Raw genomic sequence first — 10,558 nt, forward strand, 5'->3', positions numbered from 1 at the left:
CCTAGCCCACCAGGTTGAGAGTGTGCTGCCCTGCTAGGCCCAAAGTTCACAGCACTATACACTATAGTAACGGTCCTCAACATCACATTCTGACAGCACAACACTATAGTAACGGGCCTCAACATCACGTTCCGACAGGACAACACTATAGTAACGGGCCTCAACATCACGTTCCGACAGGACAACACTATAGTAACGGGCCTCAACATCACGTTCCGACAGGACAACACTATAGTAACGGGCCTCAACATCACGTTCCGACAGGACAACACTATAGTAACGGGCCTCAACATCACGTTCCGACAGGACAACACTATAGTAACGGGCCTCAACATCACGTTCCGACAGGACAACACTATAGTAACGGGCCTCAACATCACGTTCCGACAGGACAACACTATAGTAACGGGCCTCAACATCACGTTCCGACAGGACAACACTATCGTGGGCAGATCTTAGGGAATAAGCAATATGTCCATAGCGGGTAAGGGCTCCAGCTAGCATTTTTTTTCATCTTTTGTGGGAAGGGAGAAATTATCTTTATGCCATAACTCTACAATGAATATGCTTGTATGTCTAGTGAGACAATTTGTAGAAATGAAGTAATTGAGCCCCCATACCTCACTTTGCCATACCCTAGGTTTAGCTGAACTAACCTCACTTTGCCATACCCTAGGTTTAAACTGAACCAACCTCACTTTGCCATACCCTAGGTTTAGCTGAACTAACCTCAGTTTGCCATACCCTAGGTTTAAACTGAACTAACCTCACTTTGCCATACCCTAGGTTTAACTGAACTAACCTCAGTTTGCCATACCCTAGGTTTAAACTGAACTAACCTCACTTTGCCATACCCTAGGTTTAACTCAACTAACCTCACTTTGCCATACCCTAGGTTTAAACTGAACTAACCTCACTTTGCCATACCCTAGGTTTAGCTGAACTAACCTCATTTTGCCATACCCTAGGTTTAACTGAACTAACCTCACTTTGCCATACCCTAGGTTTAAACTGAACTAACCTCACTTTGCCATACCCTAGGTTTAAACTGAACTAACCTCACTTTGCCATACCCTAGGTTTAAACTGAACTAACCTCACTTTGCCATACCCTAGGTTTAAACTGAACTAACCTCACTTTGCCATACCCTAGGTTTAAACTGAACTAACCTCACTTTGCCATACCCTAGGTTTAACTGAACTAACCTCACTTTGCCATACCCTAGGTTTAAACTGAACTAACCTCACTTTGCCATACCCTAGGTTTAACTGAACTAACCTCACTTTGCCATACCCTAGGTTTAAACTGAACTAACCTCACTTTGCCATACCCTAGGTTTAACTGAAACTGTCCCCACTGCTTTAGAGCGTAAAGGTTACTCATCTAGCCTCACTCGGCAGTCCATTTTGTGGTAGCCTTTGTAACGGCCCATGACAGAGCACTGTAGCTATTACAGAGTCCCCTAGCTATTACAGAGTAATAGCTCCCCTGGTCAACTGTAAGTGATGTTATTGAGAGGTGGAAACGGGACCGGCGAGTGCTGAAGCGTGTTTTACACAAGTAAAAATGGTCTGTCCTCAGTTGCAACACTCACTGCCGAGTTCCAAACAGCCTCTGGAAGTAACGTCATCACAAGACCTGTTCGTTGGGAGCTTTGTGAAATGGGTTTCTATGGCCGAGCGGCCGCACCACATGCTTAAGATCACCATGCGCAATGCCAAGCGTCGGCTGGGGTGGTATAAAGCTCGCTCCCATTGGACTCTAGAGCAGCGGAAACATATTCTCTAGAGTGATGAATTTACACTTCACCATCTGGCGAATCTGGGTTTGGCGGATGCCAACTGTAAAGTTTGGTGGAGGAATAATGGTCTGGGGCTGTTTTTCATGGTTCGGGCCCCTTAGTTCCAGTGAAGGGAAATCTTAACGCTACAGAATACAATGACATTCTAGACGATTCTGTGCTTCCTACTTTGCGGGCAACAGTTTGGGGGAAGTCCCATTCCTGTTTCAGCATGACAATGCCCCCGTGCACAAAGCGAGGTCCATACAGAAATGGTTTGTCTAGATCATTGTGGAATAATTTGACTGGCCTGCACAGAGTCCTGACCCCAACCCCATCGAACACCTTTGGGATGAATTGGAACGCAGACTGTGAGCCAGGCCTGATCGCACAACAGCAGTGTACGACCTCATGCTCTTGTGGCTGAATGGAAGCAAGTCTCTGCAGCAATGTTCCAACATCGAGTGGAAATCCTTCCCAGAAGAGTGGAGGCTGTTATAGCAGCAATGTTCCAACATCTAGTGGAAAGCCTTCCCAGAAGAGTGGAGGCTGTTATAGCAGCAATGTTCCAACATCTAGTGGAAAGCACTTCCCAGAAGAGTGGAGGCTGTTATATCAGCAATGTTCCAACATCTAGTAGAAATCCTTCCCAAAAGAGTGGAGGCTGTTATAGCAGCAATGTTCCAACATCTAGTGGAAAGCCTTCCCAGAAGAGTGGAGGCTGTTATAACAGCAATGTTCCAACATCTAGTGGAAAGCCTTCCCAGAAGAGTGGAGGCTGTTATAGCAGCAATGTTCCAACATCTAGTGGAAAGCCTTCCCAGAAGAGTGGAGGCTGTTATAGCAGCAATGTTCCAACATCTAGTGGAAAGCCTTCCCAGAAGAGTGGAGGCTGTTATAGCAGCAATGTTCCAACATCTAGTGGAAAGCCTTCCCAGAAGAGTGGAGGCTGTTATAGCAGCAATGTTCCAACATCTAGTGGAAAGCTTTCCCAGAAGAGTGGAGGCTGTTATAGCAGCAATGTTCCAACATCTAGTGGAAAGCCTTCCCAGAAGAGTGGAGGCTGTTATAGCAGCAATGTTCCAACATCTAGTGGAAAGCCTTCCCAGAAGAGTGTATGTTATTGTAGCAGCAAAGAGGGGACCGACTCCATAATTATTGCTCATGATTTTGGAATGATATTTTCGACGAGCAGGTGTCCAAATACATTTGGTCATGTAGTTTATAATACAAATTGTAAATTCAGAACATATCTTACGAAATGGATGAAGGACATCCACAAATGAATACACACACCATATGAAACGGATCATATCATACTAAATAGAGAGTCTGGGCTTTATGTACAGAATCATACGAAATGCTCTGAGACCAGGTTGTCCTATCGCCTACATGGTCGGGGAGACGTTCTAGTATGTACACATTTGTATTGTACATTAACAAACACTTTAAAATAGTAACTGGCTTTCAAATGGCCAGTTAAAAAACAAATAAAAACATTTGAGCGACGCGGCATAGAGGGGAGGAGGCGTCAGTGACTGTGTGACATCTATGCAGAGTAGTTTCAGGAACGAGAGAGAGAGAGAGAGAGAGAGAGGCGTATGGTATTAGTAATCGACCAAGCAGAAAACCCCACAGTACAACTGACAGCGGATTTGCAGCTCAGACGAGGAAACGAGAGGCAACGAGAGTAGCAGAAGGAAGAGAACCCCGATTTCTCCTATGTCAAATGTCAGTTTACAGAGAATAAACTGGATTATATGAATTTTTTCATCTGAATTCGTTGGAAGATTTTTGTTTAACGCACGGATATCGTATTCATTTTGAATTGATCATCTGTACACACACACACACGCTCGACCGACTCACAAGCAGCGTGCGTGGGTAACATCTACCATACGATGGATGGTATTCTGTGTCACCGTTGATCGGTGTGATTAACTCGAATCACCGGAGTTGAGTCACTGGATTGTTTCACGGGGACGTTATTTCTCGAAACGTAACGTTAGTAGGCTAATCAACTAGTCATCGCACAGAACGGGCTTTCCTGTCATCATTGTGAGACGTGAGACATTGTGAGACTTTCGCCTATTGTATGTATTTGAACAACATTATTACGTTACACTATTCTTGCAATTGGTCATTTATAATGTAGCCTACTGTGTGATAAAATAATAACGGTGACAATGTCCAAACTGTGTGCTATACATCCAGGAGTCTCCCGTATCAAAACAGCATAAAACTATTAAGGAACTGTAAATAGTAGCTTATCAACCCAAATAATATGAATCCAGTAACAAAAAGTTGTTTCATTTTTATTCATTGGTAAGGTTCTATTCCAAGGGAAGCAATAATATATGAATTACGATTGAGACAGCATAAAAGCGAATGCTCAATAAGTAGGCTACAAACTCAGGAGGAAAATGTTATCGAAATGCTGCGTACTGTATAGAGAGGTACGCTGCAAGTTGCTCCGACTGTTGAGCGAAAGATAAACTAGTTTGGTATTCCTGTAAGCCATAGAAGTAATGCATATCATATCATGTAAAAAAAAAGAAGCTATATCACATATGTAGCCTACTGTATGTTTTTTTTTTCAAATGACATATTATAATATCCAACGTTTATTTTATTTTTTTACTCTTACAGGTGGCAGACTTCATATTGGAATATTTTTTTTAACAAAATTTTTAGTCTTCGCAGTTAATGTGAGGGTGGAACACTTCGACCTCTATATAATAATCAGAGGATGAAGATTCTGTCTCTCTGGGTCAATGACGGCTAAAATGGAAACTCCTTTCTACCATGACGAGTCCCTAGGTGTTCCTCACAACTTCGGACAACACCATGCCGATTACCAACGTTACCAGAGCCACAAGATGATGAGTAAGAAGGTGGCACATAACTTCTCAGGCGGTTCCCACAGCAGCTCTGGCCTGAAACTGTCACAAAGCCAGCCGGGGAGTAACTGCAATATCAATCCTAATAATCTGGGAGGGATTAACAGCAACACAAACAGCTCGTTAATGCCCGGCGGCTTGTCAGATATGAACCTTCTGAAGCTAGCCTCCCCTGACCTCGAGCACCTCATCATCCAGTCTAACCAGGGCCTGGTGACGACGTCTCCTGTCCCCAACCCTAACGGTGGTAACCCCTTCATGTACCGGAACAACGCCACTAACGAACAGGAGGGTTTTGCCGATGGGTTCGTCAAAGCCCTGGCGGATCTTCATAAACAGAACCAGCTGGTTGGAGCTCCCGTGTCCCCTTCCTCCTCTATGCAAGGCCCCTACCAGAGGAGCATCATGTCTGCAGGAGATCTGCCCATCTATACCAACCTCAGCAGCTACAACCCGAACCACCCCAGCCATGTATCATCATCCTACCCAGGGGGCCAGATGCCCGGCGGCTACCCATGCCACGGCCCCCACGGACCCGGAGGCCAGGGACCCCACCATCCTCACAACAGGGGGTTGGACGCCCCTCAGACTGTCCCAGAGATACGTCACCCTTCCGGGGACCCCACCTCCTCCCCTCCCTCGCTCTCTCCCATCGACCTGGAGACCCAGGAGAGGATCAAGGCCGAGAGAAAGAAACTACGTAACCGGATCGCGGCGTCTAAGTGTCGTAAAAGGAAGCTGGAGCGGATCTCCAGGCTAGAGGAGAAGGTGAAGGTTCTGAAGACCCAGAACTGTGACCTGACCTCCACCGCCTCGGTACTGAGGGAACAGGTGGCCCAGCTCAAACAGAAAGTCATGAATCACGTCACCAATGGCTGCCAAATTGCAGTCAGCTCAGCAGCCCTACAGTCCAAGAGCACCGGGGAGAGGGAGAGCACCAGCTGCTGACCAACGGACTGTACTGTACAGGGATGAGAAGTGTATTTTTTTTCTGTTGCTCTGAGTCAGTCCTCTCTAAAGGAATTAGTACCTCTACAAGGTAAATGATGGGTGTTGTGGGTAAATAAAGTACTACGTGAGATGTTGAGGAGAAGGGAGAATCCCACCTCTCTATGCTAACTGCTAACTACGTGAGTGGTTGGGGAGAAGGGAGAATCCCACCTCTCTATGCTAACTGCGTGAGCGGTTGGGGAGAAGGGAGAATCCCACCTCTCTATGCTAACTGCGTGAGCGGTTGGGGAGAAGGGAGAATCCCACCTCTCTATGCTAACTACGTGAGCGGTTGGGGAGAAGGGAGAATCCCACCTCTCTATGCTAACTGCGTGAGCGGTTGGGGAGAAGGGAGAATCCCACCTCTCTATGCTAACTACGTGAGCGGTTGGGGAGAAGGGAGAATCCCACCTCTCTATGCTAACTGCTAACTACGTGAGTGGTTGGGGAGAAGGGAGAATCCCACCTCTCTATGCTAACTGCTAACTACGTGAGTGGTTGGGGAGAAGGGAGAATCCCACCTCTCTATGCTAACTGCTAACTACGTGAGTGGTTGGGGAGAAGGGAGAATCCCACCTCTCTAACCTCTACAGACACTTTGAGTTGTTGTAGTAACACAACGAGAAAAGGACATGGGACACCTCTACTTTCCTACTTTAGTTTTGTCCTCCCGCAGCCCCGACAGTGACCAAAGTATATCTGTGCTCAATAGGAGCACATTAAACCACACACACACACACACAGACTGAAGACTGTGCTCTACAACACTGACCCTTGTACATAACCAGGCAACCATTGGAGCGTGAGGTGCGGATGACATTGTGCCTCTAGTATACAGTTCAGTAGATTCCTGGGTGTTTGTGGTAAACAGGAAGTCTAATAACTGAGAAGGTGTGAAACATACAGGGTTTCTCTCTCTCTCTCTCTCTCTCTCTCTCTCTCTCTCTCTCTCTCTCTCTCTCTCTCTCTCTCTCTCTCTCTCTCTCATGGTTTCAGAACAATTCCAAAAGGTGTTCTATTGTATTTCTTACTGTCATTACCGTAGTATTTTTGCCGAGTCGAATCAGAAGTCGAATCAGAAGTACATTTTTTTACTGAGTTTGACTTTTTTTTAAACAATTTCAAAATGACAAATGACGGTACTAGGAGAACATTGTGTGTTACTCCAAGGCCCTGCGTATTTTAGTCACTGTAAACTCTGAAGTAAAGAGAAAATAGGAGATTGTTTTTTTTTTCACACACTAAAAAAATAAGCAATTGGTCATCATGTTGATCAAATCTATTGGATGTGATGTGTTGTAGATGATTTCTTTGTTTAAGAATTACAGGATTTAGCTGTAAAACTGCCACATTTTATTTCCGCCTCATGGCAAAATGTGATAGAATAGCATGAGATCAGCTATAAAATCGCAAATGTTTCTAGTGGGGCTCCAGAGTGGAGCAGTGGTGTAAGGCACTGCATCTCAGTGCTAGAGGTGTCACTACAGACACCGTGGTTCGAATCCAGGCTGTATCACAACGGGCCGTGATTTTGAGTCCCATAGGGCGGCACAGAATTGGCCCAGCGTCGTCCGGGTTTGTCCGGTGTAGCCCGTCAATGTAAATAAGAATTTGTTCTTAACTGACTTGCCTAGTTTAAAATAAAGGTTAAATATATTATTGAAAAAATATATTTTCTCCATGGCAATATGTGTAGAATGGCAGGAAATGTGCTTTAAAACAACAACATTTGCTCTCAGCCTCATGGCAAAATGTGTAGGGGGAGGGGGGGGGGTTGCTGCGGTGCTCCACTGATTGACTAATATATTGTTCAATGTGGTAGGTAACACATTATATATTATATACATTGTGTATCAGCGCTGTGTTATCCTGAACTACACTGTGTCAGAAAGACATTTTTTTTTTAAGGGACATTTTAGATAAACTTGCTGTGTTATTAGATGGACAGATGGACAGACGGACAGGTGGACAGACGGACAGATGGACAGACGGACAGATGGACAGATGGACAGACTGACAGACACACGGTTGGACAGTAGAAAGGGAAGAGGCTTCTTGAGAAAGCAGACTGAAGTAACAAGACAAGGGCTTTTAATCAAAACTGGATGATTTAAATTCATTTCTTATTTTACAAACATTTCTGGAGGAATTTATTTATGCAAAATGTATCTTTGATATTTATGTTTTCTGTGGAACTACACATGACGGATTTAGTGTCTCGTTTACAATATTTTTCGGGGGGGGATACAATATATTGCACATAAATCAAAACATGAAATCTTGTCTGATATTTATCTGTGGTCTCATCATGGTCTCTACACAGCGTAGAAATGTCTTTGGAAACTATTTGATACTTTTTGTTTTTTTCTCTCTTGTTTTTAAAAAAATAATTATTCCTACAGTGCAAATGTGATTGTCGATATAGTAGGTAAATCATATCGGAAGAGCTTTAATTACTATGTCAAAAACTAAACCTTACCGCGGCGACCGAAATGGAAAGAAGATCGTCTTTTCTTGATGCAGACACATTTTATTATGTATTCGCTTCTACACATATACACGTCAGGTTAACGATACTTATGTCTTTACTTTATTCACATCAATCTAGAGAGAAATTTAAAACATTAAAAAAAAAAGAAGAATCTGTCACAAGTTTTTTTGTGATCTTCAAGGAAAATATGTATTTTTTAAACTTGAATAAGGCTTCTTTTTTTTTAAAGTCACTAATAATTATATATTTTTGTACAAAATGTAAATCAACGTTCCTAAAGTTCTAGATTCAGTGAAAATGATGACGACCTTCTAACAGCTTAGTGTACTTCTTCTCTCTCCATACTGTACATTATTTATTGAGACAGATTTTGATGGTGGTGGTGTAGGTGTGTGTGTGTGTGTGTGGGGAGGGGGGGGTAGTATTATTTTGTATGTACTGAAGTAGGTGTGTGTACTTAGGAACATTACTCTTTGTTGTGTAAAGTCGTTTGTGTCAATTTCAGTGAAATAGTATTCGTCTGTTTTTATGGTGACATGTTTATTTTCCAGTGTAATACAAGATTAAAAAAGGTTGTTGATGGGACCACAGAGGGTCTGTCTAAATTCGATCAGAGTTGTGTGTGGATCTTTCATTCCTGGGAGAAAAAAAAAGAGCTGTTCCTCCTTTGGGGAAAATGTTTAAAACACGTGTTTCTGAGACTAGATTCATTTCAGTAACTAAGCCAATCTGAGAGAAATGTGTTTTTTTTTTTTATACGTGTGAGTAAAGGAATGTCAAACAGTAAATTCTACTAGCACTGTAGTCTGTGGTTTGATGCTGTATTGGGTTGAGATTGTCCTAGTATCCCTGTGATTTGTTAGGCTAAAGCCATGGTAATAACATTTTAAAAGGCACTACTACAGGTATTTGGAGTGCAAAGATAACTAACAGAGAGAGACACAGAGAAAGAGAGAGAGAGAGAAGAGAGAGAGAGAGAGAGAGAGAGAGAGAGAGAGAGAGAGAGAGAGAGAGAGAGAGACAGAGATGTTCATTGATGTTCATTCACCTGATGTTCATTGTAAGCACCTGACCGCTCTTGATCAAGCCAAAGAAAATAGTTTATCAGTAGATACAAAAGGGTTTAGATACAGTATAACATGGTTTACTTTACAGTGTCTGTTTGAAAGGGTTTAGATACAGTATAACATGGTTTACTTTACAGTGTCTGTTTGAAAGGGTTTAGATACAGTATAACATGGTTTACTTTACAGTGTCTGTTTGAAAGGGTCTAGATACAGTATAACATGGTTTACTTTACAGTGTCTGTTTGAAAGGGTTTAGATACAGTATAACATGGTTTACTTTACAGTGTCTGTTTGAAAGGGTTTAGATACAGTATAACATGGTTTACTTTACAGTGTCTGTTTGAAAGGGTTTAGATACAAACATGTAAAGTAGACAAGATGTTACACATAAGTCCTGTTTCCACCTGGTTCTAATTGTCCTGATCTTTTAAATCATCATTATCCCATCCTCTAAAATAATGGTCAGTTTGGCACCATTGACTGATTACAGCAATGTGTCTTACAATATATAAATACGTTATATTTTTAAAGAATATATGTTCGGTAAAGGGACCAGGAAATCTGGTCGCAAAGCAGACACAGTGGACAGTAACGCATTTTAATGCCACGTGTAGAAACATTTCTGTAAATGTGGGCACGTTCAGAATGTAGGACAAGATCTGGACAAATGACCCATGTATAAACGGGGCCCTTCTGAAAGTTGACAACATTTTGAAAATACTGTCAATTGTCATGATTTATCACTATGACGATGAACAATCCATGTGATCAACGATGCAATGGATCAATAACAATAATGGTTTTAAAAAGGGAAGTCAAGCTGCGATGTATGACGTTATATTCTGGATAGCATTGACACAACAGTTGGTGTGTACTCGGTGGAAAATTTCCTTGTCAGAGGGTGGCGTCCCAAATTGCACCCTTTTCTTACCTGACGACTCACCCTGTATTGAATTCCTTCGCTCCATCATCGTCACATACGCTCAGTCTGAAACTGCCGTCCTAGCAGTCGTTTTGTGTGAAATCAAAATGAGGGGCATTATACGAAAGAAAAATAAATAAGCGGTTGGATTGTCTTGTCAGTCAGAGTAGCAAAGTTGATAACGTTAATCGTGTATGCCGGCTATGGCCCAAACCCAACCAATCAGAACGATGTGTTCGCATTCTGTAAATCGTCGGGGAGGGAGGCAAATCGAAACTCATCGTGGATGAAGAAATGTTAGTTGGCCGGAGCGATATGGATGGGTAGCCAGGCAACCCTAATCCCTATAGGGTGCTTATTTTGACTCGGGTCCAAAGGGGCTCTGGTCAAAAGTAATGCACTATAGAG

At 43.0% G+C, this 10,558-nt stretch overlaps 1 protein-coding gene across 2 annotated transcripts; it reads left to right on the forward strand.

Moving 5' to 3' along the window:
- The first annotated feature begins 3,383 nt into the window (after window positions 1–3,383).
- june (JunE proto-oncogene, AP-1 transcription factor subunit) lies at window positions 3,384–8,771 on the forward strand. 2 transcript variants are annotated; one of them, XM_035783234.2, is made up of 2 exons: window positions 3,384–3,873; window positions 4,430–8,771. In XM_035783234.2, the coding sequence occupies exon 2, from the start codon at window positions 4,555–4,557 to the stop codon at window positions 5,626–5,628; it is 1,074 nt and encodes a 357-aa protein (XP_035639127.2). In that variant the 5' UTR covers window positions 3,384–3,873; window positions 4,430–4,554; the 3' UTR covers window positions 5,629–8,771. The 2 variants fall into 2 exon arrangements, with proteins under 2 accessions (XP_035639127.2, XP_035639128.2); XM_035783235.2 differs by having other exon boundaries at window positions 3,384–3,511.
- Window positions 8,772–10,558: the final 1,787 nt, after the last annotated feature.

The sequence above is a fragment of the Oncorhynchus keta genome, chromosome 12 (assembly GCF_023373465.1).
Source record: "Oncorhynchus keta strain PuntledgeMale-10-30-2019 chromosome 12, Oket_V2, whole genome shotgun sequence".
Taxonomy (NCBI): domain Eukaryota; kingdom Metazoa; phylum Chordata; class Actinopteri; order Salmoniformes; family Salmonidae; genus Oncorhynchus; species Oncorhynchus keta.